Here is a 15,872-nt window from a genome sequence, read left to right on the forward strand (position 1 = left end):
TAAATATTCAATCCAAAATGTGTAACATGCATGCTCTTTGCAGTTTATCAATCGATGTCAATCTTAATGATAGTGAAAACTAAGAAAGTCTTTACATTTAAGAAGAAAGGCTGAAAAAATATGTGTTCTTTATAACAGTCGATTATCCGTTTTCATCGTATTAATTGACACTGATAAATATAATTTCTGCACAAATTTTAAGCAAACACAATCATTTTAATTTGATCCACCCATAAACAAAAAATATGATTTGTGAAAGTTTCTAACATGATGATAGATAAGTACTTAACACTCCTGTTGTCCTTGGATCAAAATGACCCGCAGCTGTGTTCAACCAAGTTCTATTTTATTTTCATATTTTTTGGGATCATTGGTGACAAGGAGGCTGTGAGGGTTTCTTTAAAGAATGATGACCAATGATCCCTAAAAATATAAAAATATAGAAATAAAATGGAACTTGGTTGAACACAGCTGCAGGTCATTTTGACCCGAGGACAACACGAGGGTTAAGGGAAAATATTGAAAATATAGACCTTCTAGAGAGTGAGGATGTTTTCTGATTTTGAGAAATGATGATCAGGTAACTAGTTTTCACTTTCAGAGGGGGAAAAAAACATACTGACACCACTGTTTCAATGCTCAACTTTATTTATTTTAACATCAGAGCTCAATGATTTGATTTGTCAGCACAGTAAATCCTCCAACACAAATACTACACCTGTCCTGAAATCTTTTTCCAGACAGCAGGATTACAAATCAGCTTCCTTTCTGCCAAAAGTCCTAACTAGTCTCTTTGCAGTCATCCTTTTGTTTCTCCTTTCTCTTTAAAGGAGCACTCCATAACTTCCTGTTATGCTGTGGGACGTTTGTGAAACAGATTGGGCCTGGAGACCGTTAGTCCCTCCGTGAACCAAGGTCTACTTCCATAATGCAACTTGTGTCTGTTATTAATGGATCCCACGAGCCTTCTTGACCTCAGTTCAGCCGTGTAACATGTGATGAATTATTGAGCGAGTTATTTACTCTCTACAACTAGTATATTCATTCACACGTGTAAAATTGGAGGATTGCCCCTTTAAGCTATGGGTGGAAAGTTGAGTCCCTCGAGACTTCCACCAGATCTGAGGCAGCGTCACCAGTTGGGCCTTCAACTGTGAGTCAGTATGTGGGCTTGTATTTAGTGTGTGTGTGTGTGTGTGTGTGTGTGTGTGTGTGTGTGTGTGTGTGTGTGTGTGTGTGTGTGTTTGTGTGTGTCCTGTAAGGGCGACACAAGCAGTTCTTCTGCTGTAGTATCACGAAGCCACCTTAAAGTGGCAGGACTACAGGACCCATCAGCTCACGCCATCTCCCTCTCTCTGACGTCAGCATAGACCTGCACAGACAAACAAAGAAGTCTTTCGGTCTGTGAGCGCAACATTAATCTTTCCATAAAGGGGTTGAGGAAGATTAACTACTTTAAACTTTGCAGTAAAGAGTGACGGTATTTCTGTTGTGGTTTTCTTAAAGGTGCTGCAAAAACATATTTTAAGAAATTAAAACATAAAATAATGAATAAATAAGTTCTCACATTCGTTCAAAAAAAATGAAAGTGAATTTAAAGCTTGAGACAAACATTTAAATATTCCCTTTAAAAGTAAATCCAATAAGTATCCCCATTTACAACCAAGGAAGCTGTGTCAAGGGGGGGTGTTTTTAAATTCCATGTGCAAATGGCCAATGTTCCCATAGCCCAGAACCAGTTCCCATAGCCCAGAACCAATCTCCAAATGTAGTTCGTTCTATTAAAAAAAAAAAATCCATGCAGGCTGTACAGTTTTTTCCCAGCAGGTGACACCGAAGCTCCGTTCTACCGATCAAGGCCCTCACTGAAATGTGAAAAAGCTCCAGATGCCGAACCCACTAAGAATCAACACTCCTATTTGCAGTTTCAGAGGCTTTTAGCTCATTGACTAAAGGAAGACAGTCTAATAATAATTGACATTCAACAGGTGAAGACAGACAGGACTTCACTTGGCACCATGATGATGCTTTGTCTCTTCTGGATGTCGAAGTAATGTAGGTATTAGGTATTTTTGAAGTCTACTTTCTGCCCTCTTGTGGTCAAACACATATTTCTGCAGGTCTACCACTGTTTTGTTTTTTTCTAACAATACTAGTCGAGGACATGTGTGTCTCCACAACAAATGAAATCAAAAAATAAAACATGTTATGCACTTACTCAAACAGATTTTATTCTGTATACTCAGGGACATCATTGAAGGCAGCTGTCATTGGATGGTTTTGCGCAGGTGGAACTGTCACATAGTCTTGCTGAAATAAACACATCATTAATTATTAATGAGACAGAGTGAAGAGAAGATGACGTTGTGAGCTTTATTAAAGAGGTTTGAACGTCAGATGAACTCACTGTAAGGTCGGAGTCATATGCTTCATATACTTCGTTATTGAAACACTCTCCGGCTGTGATAGATGATGATGAAGGACCACTTCTCTGTTTGGTTCGCCGGTTGTAAACCAGGACGGCGATCAATGTACCGATCAGCAGCAGCACCACGATCACCAACGCTGCTGTGTTCCCTCCGTTGTCTCGCTTTGGTGAGGCTGCAGAGAGACGGAAACCAATTAGTGTCCGGTTCTATTGAAGACTGTGATGGAGTACAAAAAGTAGTCCATATTTGTACTAGCTTGTGGAAAAATTGATTGACTTTTTAATTCATGAGAGTTTGACACTTTTGAGTGGGAGTCTATTGGTTTCTTGGAGGCAGCCCCTAGTGTCACTCGGTGGTATTGCATTGTAAAACACTTTCTCTTTGACTTCACTTTTCAGACAAGGAGACGACGTCCATTTTTATTTCTTTACAGTCTATGAGCTGCGTGTGAAAAATAAAGGGAGCTGTGCCACGATAGCAATCTATAGCAAATAGCACAAGTTAACAAGGTGATCCATATACTGTGGTAAAATAACAGAATAATTATGAACATTTTATAATCACATTTTAATTTTTGGATTAATCAAAAATGGATGAAAATGTTATATTTAAAATTAGTAATATAACAACCTGACCTCATTAGTGAACAGTGTCATCCTACAGCATAAAATAAAAGCAGTGCCGTTTGGGTGAGTGGTGACTTAAAATCTAAATTATTCAGAAGAAAGCAGTTTTAAAACAGAAAACAATCAGTCTGAATGAAAAACATGCAAAACCACGGGTGTGTGATATTTGGAATAGAAATCGGGATTTGCACTCTTACTTGTCTCTGAATCTGTGACTTGGTTCGCGCAGTTGATCCCTACGGTGTACTCGATGTCATCCAGAGCTACATCACCTGATGCACCTTTGATTCCTTCAAACACAATCTGTTTACAGCAAGCACAAGACGGCAGCAGAGACAGTCGTCAGTCTCCTCACAAACGTAGATGTAACACATTTGTATACACTTACACACAGAAGACAGAAGAACTCTGTAAGTACGCGGATCACACAGCGTGTGTTTGGTGGTAAGTATGAGTCTGACCTGGTATTCCTCAGTAGATGTGATGTTGACATCAAAGCGTTTCCACGGCGCCCCCAGCTCACTCAGCACCAGCAGCTGATGGAGGCGACCTTCAGACAGCCTCCCTACATTCAGCCGGCAGTCCGCTGCAGACGTTCAAAAGAAGACCGGATATCAAAAGGGAAATTTACCATACGCGAAGATGAATTTGGCTCAGAAGTGCATTTACAGCATTTATCCTTACATGACTGGGGCTTGTAGGCCCAGAATTTCAGACAGGTGCCCTTGGTCGGGGGCAGGTGAGGGCTCAGCAGGTGAGCTTTTTGATTAGCTGCCGTTCGATTGCTGCTTGGCAAGAACAGGAAGTGACCTGTCAGGAAAGAAAAGGAAAGTTGTCATTTTGATAAGAAGCAAAAAAACATGATCGCATGTAACGTTAGCCACAAAGTAGCTCTGTCCCTGCGAGTGTGTCTCTCGGGTAAACCTTTTTCCGTGCCCAGGGTGTGGTCCTCAGGTGGGATGGAGTAATGCTGCTCCGCCTCCTGACTCGTCAGCTCCCAGTCCAGTGTGTCTACTGTGACGTTTTGAGTGTTGCTCCAGCTGCACTTCCCTCTCTCCAGACTGCACCTGGAACCTGCGATGTTTTACAGAATAAAAATGGGACGCTAAAACAAAGCAAATACAACTTTGTAATATTGTTTATATTGACATATTAAGTGTACTGGTACAGCTTTGTCTTTCTTTAAAAGAATGTGAAATAATATCTCTATACATTTCTTTATTTAGTCTTTGATCTGATGGCATCTGACGTGAATAATTAAGTGTATATTCAAAACCTTTGGTCTTTGTGATCATTATTATATTTGCTGACTATTTTATGGCATTTAATACATGCGTTGATAATCAGTGTTTAAATGACTCTAAGAGTAAAACGAATAATATATATAGTTGTCTGACTTATAATGAGCCACCAAGACTATTCAAACATGTCATCATAAATATAGATTAGTCCCCCAAAACACAAGAACAACAGCTCCTACATTTCCCACAATGCAACTCAGTAGGGCTTTTAGGCCCTCCCTGCCTGGTAAATATTCATATTGCTTTCAAATTCCAGTTTTTAGAAATCTCCCTCCAGAGCTTCAGGAGTGCAGTAAAGGGAGCTCAAAAGCCTTTTAAGGAGGCGCTTAACACAAAACAAATACTTTTGTGGCTGTAATAGTGCCTTTGCAAACTTGAGTAAGATGAATAAAAGAAACAATAGTATGAACATACACTTTAGTCTGAAGGTTTGCTGTGTTTCTCCTTAATTTTGCTGCTCAACACAAACCTCGATCTTCACATGGGTGAGCTGAGAGGACAATGTCATCGACCGCATTGTAACTGTTCTTGCCTCCGGCTCCGACCACCTCGAACTCCAGCTGCAGAACAAAATTAACATCAGTTGCATTTAAACAGCAAACACGACATCCTTCATATTAAGGTTTCCAAATTACACGTCCCTGTAGCTGCTTGGTTAAATTCTGCTGGAGAGTCTCTGGATTCTAATGATTTGGGTTATTTTGAATACATAAAATGAATTGCATCGTGGGTCTATAATTGTTTGAGCAGCCACACTGTACCTGCCAGTCCACAAAAGCACTCGTGATGTTGCCGTTGCCATGGCGCCAGACATCTCCTTGATTCAGACTGTTAGAGAAGATCTTCACCCTCTCTCCCTTCACTGGCTTCATATACACAGTAAGAGAACCTGAAAGGTACACACAGTTAAATCGTGAAGTATTTTAACAGTTTTGTGTGTGTGTTTTGTACGTGAAGGTGCCTCACCAGGATTCTCTCCTCCCATGTGATACCAGAAGTGGACACACTCGGTCTTGGAGGTTCCTTGGCGAACAGGGGAGGTGAGGACTGCGGTGGCACCCGAGGGAAGGATGGCTGCATCGGTGTTAACCATCATGTAGAAACCTGGACACAGATCAGACACAGGATCATCACAACTCGTTGTTTCTCCGTTTCTTTTGCATGTATATTAAAATAATGCTGTCACATAATAGGACTTTGTTACCCAGCCCACTCTCCAGAGTGTGGTCAGTTTTGGGTCCAGTCAGGCTGGTGCTGAATCCGCTGCGGTGGAGCCAGTGGACTTTACCAGAGCTTCTGTACCCACAAAGCTGGCCTTCAAACGAACACATCCTTGGGATGGTGCAGGGACCGTCCAAAAACGCCACATCATCAATAGCCACCTGCCCATCAAAGCCAGAGCGAACTGCTTCAAAGATCAGCTGTTGGTGAGACAAAGGACGGAGAGGGTGGGTGGGAAAGGAAGGAAGATTACACATTTTATTCTTGCCGTTGAAGCTGCAGTGACGCGTTATTTTACCACAAGGGGTCAGAGTTTCTCAAACACCTCAAATGACTGATTCAAATATCTTCTTTGTTTATTAACTTCACTGATGCTGAATGCAGCTGGGTCCACACCTGAAATCTTGTGTGCTGCTGCGGTACTGGACTGTGGGCTTCGTGCCACATGTTGTCATGAGCTCCACTGCGGGTCCAGAGCACCGCCTCATAACCGTTCAAATCTGCCAGCTTCACGTTCAGAGCACCTGGAGGGGATCAGGAGGTGGAAGAAAAGGGGGGGAAGCATGTGTAAAATAGCATAGAAATAATCAAAATTCTCTAATAAATTCAAGCTTTTATCAGGAAAGGAGGTGATTTTCATTCTCAACACATTTGACATTTTTATTCTGCTCAGTGCAAACAAGATTACCTGCGTTTGGCCCATAGAGTTTGAAGAAGAAGGACAGGCAGTAATCTGTGGAACCTGGCAACTGTGGAAATGAAATTAAGCGTCCAAACGCACCACGCAGAGACGGACTCCACATGTCCACAACAAGGCTTCTGCCTGGACATCAACAGTGAGATGGGACAGGAAGTTAAGTGAGTTTCAACAGCACTGTCATCATATGGCACTTTTGAAGGGTCATTCAATTAATATTCATTACTTTCAAGGAGACTATAGCATTGAAGGGCAAATAATCAAAATGCAAAGTAGAAATAAAGATGGAATTAATATTAATTTACAGAATTCAGCACTACTGTTGCTGTGTTTTTGGTCCATGGTCACTCATTTACAGTTGGAACAAGAATAACACTCCAAATGTCAGATATAAAAACTAAATAAAAAGCTCCTAATTTTCAGATTTTTCGGCCAAAGATAAAACTAGGATCACAACACATAATGTTCATTATTGGTAAGTGCAGAACAGCGATGTGCGATTTGAGACAACACCATACTGATGAAATTCACTCTCTACACAAGTACGTGGACTAACATGTAGGTGTACAAATGGAAGTACGCAAATAGAGACGCAGCAGCTGTTCCCTTTGTGTTTAAATGAGCGTACCTATTCCGATGGTGTGGTCCATCCCACTGAGCTCCTTCCAGTCAAAGTTGTCACTGTTGTCCTGATACCATCCACACAGCCCATCTTCAAAGTTACATGACAGCCCTGGCCCAGGAAAAAGTATTGAGACATTTCTATGTAAAATATGAAACGATGCAGTATACGACGTGTATTATTGGTGTGTACCATAAATAGTCGTGGAAGTTACCTGTTGGAGAAGATGGGAGGTAGTCAGCATGGCAGCTGGTGAAGCGAACGTTTTTCACTTTAATCTTGGCACACGCACAAAGTTTCAGAGCACGAGCTTCAAATGCCAGCTGATGAAGATGAAACAAGGAAAACGAAGAAACAACTTCAGCAGTGAAGTTGATTTTTAACCTGTTGCACAAGACCCAACTGTTTGACTGCTTTCAAACAGCTGAAGATACCAAACAAAACATAAATATATGCTTGTTTGTAATTGTGTGTCATCATGTTTGTTTCTATAATCTCTTATTTTTACGAGTTACCACACATATTTTCTAAGGTTGCCATCTTATTTTTTATTTTTTTTATAGTCAAACAGATGAAAGAATACTCTCCTGTATGTCAGCTGGAATATTTCTGGTACCAGAAGGTTAGAAAAGACTTACAGGAAGTGGGAAACCGACAACCAGAATGTTTTTTCATTTCGAACTTGTATTTTGGTGGCTCACATCTGCCATCATTAACATTTTGATGTGACAAACATGAGGTCACAGTAACCTTTAACCACCAAAATCCAATCAGTCCATCTTTGAGTTCAAGTGTACGTTTGCACCAAGTTTGAAGAAATTAATTTTGATGTGATTGAGTTTAAAAGGATGGCACAGATGTTAAGTCACTGTAACTTTGACCTTTGACCCCAAAATCTAAACAGGTTATCGTTGAGTCCAAGTGAACTTTTGTACCAAATTGGAAGGAATTCCATAAAGGCATTCCTGAGATATCATGTTCACAAGAATGGGATGGCCGGACAACCTGAAAACACAGCGCCTCCAACAGGGGCTGCTGCCGGTGTGGAGGAATGAAAATGATGATTATATGAGCAGAAATTAGTGAAGCCCAGAGAAAAAACTGACCTGGAAGCGATGTTTCCTGACTCCAATAAGTATTTCGACGTGTTGCCACGCTCCCTCCTCTTTTCCTGTCTTCCCAGCAAACTCCCACAGCTTAGGCCCCATCCCGAGCAAGCTGTCGATCACCCGAACAGACAGCTCACCTGCAGCACAAACATGTAAACGTGTCATATGTGAAGAACTGTTGTGTCCTGGAAGAAGGTAGAATTCAGAAATTGAAGATGATAAGTTACCGATGTGTTCGGGATTCCCAGTTAGTGCGAAATCAAAACTCAAGTTACAGGCTGGACCGGCGGGGCCCAGGAGGGGGGTCCGTGTCTGGGCTTCAGTCAGCTGCTGGCCGGGGGCCTCAGCTACATACAGGTACTCCTCTACGAAAATGGAAATGGACAAATGTTAAAGTATTTTGTTTCAGTCCGGAGATGTTGTTAAATCAAGAGCTGAGAAAAGTGTTTGTACCTTTGCTTGTGGAATTTTCATGCAGCACCCAACCTTGACTCCCAACACTGGAGTCAGTCCAGCCTGAGCTGCCCTCAGTGTAAGAGAAGTCCCCTGCAACAATTAGTCATTCAGACGTCACACTCAACATAACACGATACACTTTCAGTGTACAAGATATGAGTCATAAACACAAGGGACGCCCCATGCATATTTTGGTCCCTAAGAAACAAAAAATAAATGATCATACATAAATAAATAATACAGGAAAGTATTCTACTGAGTTTCCTTTTAAATATAAGTATCAAAACTGTCCAAAATGTAGAGTATAATTTAACAGTTTTATATATGAGTACACAATTTGAAATATATTATGCTCCTCTCAAAAAGTAGGTTTTCATTGAATGTGGCGATTATTTATTTATTTTTTATTTGACATCCCCATGATTAAAGTCTAAAAAGTGACTCTCCTTCTGACAACAGTATTTTAACATGTTCACACCGAAGTGCCCCCTGCTGGCCCTATAAGCATCCTCACTTTTTCTTTAGTTGACCCTGATAAAAAAAAAAAAACATTGCTGAGTCAACAGGATGAAGAAACTCACCACATTTGGCTTCATCCTCTGCTCCTGCACAGTCAGCATGAAAGTCACACATCTTATCCGGTTCAGCACACGGGTCTTCCGGGGATTTAGGGTGTTTTGCCATAGAATTATTTGCTATTGAAGAGGAGAGTGTGAGACAGATTCATCATTCCTTACATATGTGGGATCACATATATTTTTGTCAAAATTAAGACAGTTAAAAATCATACTTGCTGATTCGCGGCACCCAGGAGACAACACAATGTTGTCAATAGCGATGCCTCCATATTTTAAATTTCTGATTGCTGCCATTATCACGATCTATAGGGAGACAAGATTCAGAGCTGAGTAGATAAGAAGCAAATTATTTTTACATGTCAGCTGCAATCATTATAAATGACATCTGAACACAAAAGAGACTAAAACCTCCAAATTAGAGGTTCGCTATAGATTTTGTTGAAAACAAAAATACTACTTTAAATTATAAATTGAATTAATAATTGAATATATCTGAAACTTGAAGACCCCAAACTGTAGGAACATTGTAATTTTGTCATCATGAGATATTTGATCTGTTTTGTCTTCTATACAAAGCTGCAGTACTTGTTATAGGTAATTGCAAAAAGGGTTGTTGTCCAAACTCTTATGAATTGTCCTGTTTTCTTTTTTGTGATGTGACAAGAAGAAGCTTATGATGCTATATGCCTAAAAACAAATATGACGATGCATGTACATGTTGGTTCTTATAAAAGAAAGAATCTTTATGATATATAACATTAATGATATATTTATTAGACATTTGAATTGTTAAATGTCAGAATTGATCTGGAACATTTTGTATCAGTCAGGCTTTACTATTACATGATTGTGAGAATTGTTATGTCTGTTTGTGTACATTAACTTCCACACATTTACGTAGAAAATTTAAATTAAAATTGTTTTGAAATGTATTTTTATTCATGAATCATTAGCATCAATATATCTGTTTTAAAGATGTTATAGGCGACATCTAGCATCCTTCGCAGTAAACTCTCCTGTGAGAAGGACTCACCTGGAAGGTGGAGTTGGTGACAATGTCCACCTCTGCCTTCACCCAGAGATCCCCCAGCGAGCCGCCCCTCTCCCACACCGGGTAGATGTAATGATCTGCCACCAACACCGTCAAACCGCCGGACCTCGGCCCAAACTGGTGAGTGTACATCACCATCTGCGGCAGGCAGATACAGGAAATTGCCAAGTTGCCAAGTTATTTTCTTTTGTAAAAAAATGCTTTCCGCATTAAAACAATTGTTTTTGAAGAGTATCAGAAAGTGAATTTCTCTGCAAGTGAATTTCTGTGAACCTGCCATGTAGGAGTAAAATTAAAAACTTCTCTGATTGAGGGGGGAGTCAGATTGGGGCTCACCTTGCAAGGATTTGAACTATTGGTGGGTTGAAGAGGCCGACTTTGGAAAGCAGCCCAGTCATTTAAGAGAACACCATCAGGTACAGTGACATATAGGAAGTGACCTGCAATGATAATAATAATATTATCATTACTACTTTTTATTTATGTAGTTTTTATTAAAAAAAAAAAAAAAAAAAAAAAAAAAAAAAAGACACCTAATATACTTCCAATGAAAAGAGTAATGCTGAAAACATTCAACAGTGAAAATATACAAGATGATACCTGATACACTGTTGGTGGACTGATCTCTGCCAGGGCCCTTCATCGGATCTGAGGTGGAGATGTCCCTCTGAGTCGTCCTGACCCACTTCAGTCTGGAGATTGACCTCAGGTCCCAGCTACACAGGCCCTCCTCAAAGTCACAGCGCTGGTACTCTCCTGCAGACACAACACACACACACACACACACACACACACACACACAGAAACACACACACACACGTCACACAAATTAAGGACTGTGGCCCCATGACAACTGCTGAGGAAGACAATGATATGCAATTGAAAGCTTGAGGAAGTTAGAAAGTGTATATCGTTTTTTTTTCACACTCAACACATATGACTAGATTTTGTAAAGTAATTTGGATAAATTTAAATAGTGTTTATGTCATGGAAATGCTTTGAAACGGTTAAGGACAAGTATGTTCACGTAGAGGAGACTCCGCCGTTTAAAGGGTCAGTTCACTAAAACCATTCATTGAGCTGCAGATATGTTTGGTTCTATGTTCCTGCTTTTTAAGATACCTGGGTCTGAAACTTCTGCTTCTACAAAAATTCAAAGGAAGCTGCTGGAATTTCATTTGTGGTGCTAAAACCTTGAACATTTTTTTTTTTTTTTTAAACTAAACAATAATATCTTTACATAACATCCAGTTTTTGTCTGAATAATCTCTGGAACTATATTTGTATTAGAAAATATCTGCAGATTTGGTTGAGCCTGTTGTCCACAATAAGTCTTGTTTAAGTTAGTTTGTATTGAGTGAGTCATACATCTCTGAACATATTCCTATATATTACTGTAATGTGGTGTCAGAGGGATCCACATCAGATCTGATTCCTCACCACAGTTCTGTTCATCAGTCCCATCGCCGCAGTCATCGGTGCCGTCACAGACCTGCCGCAGCTCCACACAGCCCTCATGGTTACACTTCTGCATCCCTGCTGGACAGCCTGTCCCATTGACTGGTGGTGCTGGTGATGCAATAATAAAAAATTAAAAAAAATAAATAATAATAATAATCACAATTATGATAATCAAAATAACAATGTAGAAATGCATTTTAAATTGATTAATTTATCACAGCTAATTGTTTTTGTTACACTCAAAACTCCATAGAGGGCAGGGATGGCAGATGTCCAGGATGTTTTGAGGGACTCACAGGGCAGAGTACAGTTTAGAAACTCCAGCTGGTCTATGGCCACATCTCCTCTTCTTCCAATTATTCGCTGCGAGTGAAGACGGATCCGAAAGGTCGAGTTAATATGTCCCAGGAAGATGGTGGCCTCCCTCCAGCCGCGGTTACTGTAGGCCTCAGGACGCCACACGACAGCCTCTTCAGAGTCCTGGTGCAGGATGGACGCCCACAAAGGTGCAGAGCCCAGACCTGTGAAACCTTTAGTGAATGGAACAAATAGTTTAACAGCAGGGCAGCTGCAGGGAAAATGAAATGTTATCTCAGTGTATACAATTAGAACAGCTAATATTATACTGTAACGTAGATGTATGAGCTGCAGAGTCCTTACCTGAGTCCCACAGGAAGTATCGGAGACGGACACGACATGTTGATGAGGACTTTTTGATCTCTGGAGAGGTTAAAACTGCTGTGAGGTGAGACTCTCGTGTCACTGCAGTCACTCCCATGAACCCCCCTGTGTGGTGGCAAATATCACACGTTACATTTGAAGTTATTAAAACTGCAGTTTAGTGCAGTTTTATCTTTGTCTGATAACCAGACTAAATTGTTATTCTTACTGAACAAACTGGAAATGTGAGTGGAAATTCAATTATTACAATAACAACACATGACATTATTTTTCTGGTAATTGGACTTTCACAAATTGTAAAGCTGTACTAATGAATGAGATTATTACCTGCAGTCTTTTGTTTGTAATGACATAATCATCTGTAGCTCTGCAGACATTTTAGCCTGTTTTAGCTCATTGTTTTGGTGAGCTACCTGACCAGCATCAAAAGGTGAGAACACATTAGGACAGTGTTGTGTTTTATAGCTTGTTAGCATACAGTGGCCTCTTTATGCAGAAATAATAATTATTATAATAAAAATCTTTATTTCTAGAGCACTTTTCTAAACTGATGGAGCAACATTATCATTCATGTTTGTTTTTCTCTGCAACTAATGAATTCAGGTTCAACATTCACCCTTCTTTTAGATCTGTTTTTGGTCTCTACCAACTCTAAATAAGCATTTGGCTCTTCAGCTGCTAAATGCACCACTATGCTCACCAGCTAGTCGCCGACTTTGTCAGTCTGTTGTTTGGTGTCGACCAGAAAGTGAACTGTGGGTTTTTAAAGCTGTCTTACCACTAGTACTAGTACTGCTGAATCAAGACTGCAGGGTGCAGGCCGGAGACCAAACCAATGAGTTAAAATACACTAAGCCTGTAGAGCAAAGTGAGAAAGGTCTATGTGCTTGTAAGTAGGAGCGAGCAACCTTTTCACAATTGATGAATTGCTAATATAAAGATACTGATTTCAGCAGCTTTAAATACAAATATTAATATAAAATGTTTAAAGTAAACCCAAAATGTGAGCTGGTTCGTCAATGTGCCTCCCATTCTGCTTTTGGAAATACTGTTGACAACCTGCTCTCTGAGAGCAGAGTGCGCTGTATATTAGTACTATGAGGTCTTTAAAATAACGATGGAGTTTGGTCATTAAGGGCTTTATATGTATGGAAAGAAGGATTTTAAATAATATTCTTGATTTCACAGGTAGCCAATAAGATAAACAATTCATATTGTGATAAAGCCAACTTACTGACATACCGTTACAATAGATCTGTAACTTATGCACAGCAACATCAACCATGGCAGACTGGCTACTTATTTTGTTGCATAATATGTTATTTAAATCAATAATAAAAAAAAATGTCATACTTTTGTCATATCATCAAGAAAATTATTAAAGCAGAAATGCTATTGTGATTTTAGTTTAGGGCTGTATCGCCCACCCTTACCCTGCTGAATATACTGTATAACATGAGAGGAAAAAAGACCACCTCCTGTACCTGTAGCTGTGCCGGTGGTGTAGTCAGAGGAAGGCCCACTGTCAGGCAGCATCACCCCTCTCTGAAGTCTCTCCCATCTGTACGCTGCATTGAGCGACTGGTCAGTCCATCCACACATTCCTGCGTCCTCAAAGTCACACTCAAAACCTTTTCCTCTGTAGCCTTCAGAGGGGTAAAACAAGCGATATCAGACTGGATGTATAACCAAAACACAAATATGCAGATCCAATCAGGGAAGGTTTTACTCACTAATTCCTAAACATATTCCCTGACCTTCTTTGTTCTGTACTAATGATACCAGTATTAGTCCGTTTTTTACTAACAGCAAAAAGTAACGCTTAAGTTGGTAATAACAAACAAGCAAATTATTTTTTTTGAATTAATGAGTGATCCAAGTTACATTTCAATGTGGCATCTGATGCTATATTTAAATGACACGTTCAAACTTACCACAGTCTTGCTCATCACTGCAGTCATCTTTACAGTCACACACAAAGTCACATTTCCTCTCAGGAGTCAGACATGGTTGAGCCCAAGAACCAGCAGCTGGGTAATAACAAAACAATCACAGGGTTCACTTAATCACAGCCTGGATGGGTCGTTTCAAAGGAAAGTTTAAACATCTTCAAACTCTATCTGCTAATCAAGGCTGTGTGATGTGGTCAAAAATCCCAGCAGAAGCAAGTGAGGGGACCTTGAGTGGAGTTGTATTCAAAGTCAAAAATAAACTATCAAATTTCATTTAATCCAATGTTTAAATTTAAGATCTTCAAGTTGACTTATACAACAACCAGTATAAAAACGTTGAATATTTTCCATTGAAAGAGAGTGGAGTGAAATTACTCAGCAGGACCTCACAGGTTATTCTACTGAGATAATTCACATATTCTATTCTGTTGCTTCTCGCTGTATAAATCCCCACAGATGACTCTGCCCCACACCCGCTTATCAGGAATCATTAGTCAGAGATTTACAACCCGACTAATGCTGGCAGGCTCAAAGGTCACAGAGAAGTAATTCAGGTTAATGCCAGTGGAAAGCCATCCGTCCAACCAAAGTTCTCCGACTGAAAGTTTGTGCTTTAATGACCTAACAGCCGGAAGTTAGGCATTACAACAGCCACAGGACTTTTGAGTCCGGATGCCCAGAGTGCATCATCCTCCCTCTGTAAAAAATCTGACCAGACTTCATTACAGCTGAAAGATTTTCTGTAAATATTTCTTAACAAAAAGGTCAAAATGCTGACTCTACAGTGCAAGAGTGGAAAATACAGAAGGAGTTATGCATTTATCTGTACACTTGTTTGAAGTTGGCTTAAATGGAGTCAAATCCATTAATATAATCTGTCAACAAAATACCAGTGTGGATATCAAATTGTAAAACAAAACTACTGTATTGCCAAATTCCCTGAAAAAAATAAAGAAGACTGAAAGACTGAGATGAAGCTGAACTACAGAAAACATGTTCAACTACTTGGGGTAAGAATGTCAAAGCTGATTCTTGACTTTGGAAAATTGTTTCAGTGCAACTTAGAATAAAAAAAAGTTTAAATGTTTAGAAAAAGATGGTAAGACCTTTTGGTTTTTGTCTAATTATGTAACTTTTGTGGCTTTTTTGAGATCTAAAGCCAACTAACCTTTCAGAACATTACTTCTCTCTGTGAATTACATCATACCACAGGTTTAGAATGACCAGTAGCATCATTTCTGGAATAGAAATCTTATTAAATACTGGCTGAATGTGCTCTTACCAAACTGCAGAGCGAACAGCAGAACGAGGGCTGAGCTCCTTAGACGTATCATCTTCTTTATTCCCCTTCCACCAGATCAGTCTGCAGGTCTGAACACAACCTGGATGTACTGTGCAAGTTGACTCTGCCCTCGTCTCTGTTTCTCAGATAACAGCCGGACTTTAAAATCACCCAGCATGCAACTGCAGCAAAAAACTATAAAACAATTTCCACAAACAATTTCCACAGGAGACATGCATAAATTGTGCAATGACTTGTGTCGACAGTTGGTGAGAGACATGTAGAGCAAGTCAGATGCAAACTGTGATAAAATTGACACAAAATAATCCCAGGAGGGAATTTAGTTTAGTCTCAGTCTGATGCTGCAAACATGCAGAGTCGTCACAACTGACAAAACAATACAATT

General features: G+C 39.9%; 1 protein-coding gene across 1 annotated transcript; it reads right to left on the bottom strand.

Annotated features, from left to right (window-relative positions):
• Positions 1–666: 666 nt before the first annotated feature.
• mamdc4 (MAM domain containing 4) lies at positions 667–15,518 on the bottom strand. Its single transcript, XM_069160209.1, has 29 exons — positions 15,467–15,518; positions 14,167–14,262; positions 13,717–13,878; positions 12,212–12,337; positions 11,848–12,081; positions 11,531–11,659; positions 10,691–10,846; positions 10,427–10,530; positions 10,073–10,228; positions 9,252–9,342; positions 9,043–9,156; positions 8,459–8,551; positions 8,233–8,370; positions 8,003–8,142; positions 7,111–7,219; positions 6,903–7,007; positions 6,266–6,400; positions 5,974–6,101; positions 5,561–5,777; positions 5,323–5,460; positions 5,118–5,245; positions 4,826–4,916; positions 3,980–4,129; positions 3,740–3,865; positions 3,517–3,641; positions 3,253–3,358; positions 2,408–2,601; positions 2,219–2,310; positions 667–1,372 (listed from the first exon to the last, which is right to left on the bottom strand). Exons 1-28 carry the CDS (start codon positions 15,516–15,518, stop codon positions 2,230–2,232), a joined length of 3,624 nt encoding a protein of 1,207 aa, XP_069016310.1. The 3' UTR covers positions 667–1,372; positions 2,219–2,229.
• Positions 15,519–15,872: the final 354 nt, after the last annotated feature.

Source organism: Embiotoca jacksoni, unplaced genomic scaffold, assembly GCF_022577435.1.
Source record: "Embiotoca jacksoni isolate LCO1_2020_lvr unplaced genomic scaffold, fEmbJac1.0.p SCAF_10, whole genome shotgun sequence".
In the NCBI taxonomy this organism is placed as follows: Eukaryota; Metazoa; Chordata; class Actinopteri; family Embiotocidae; genus Embiotoca; species Embiotoca jacksoni.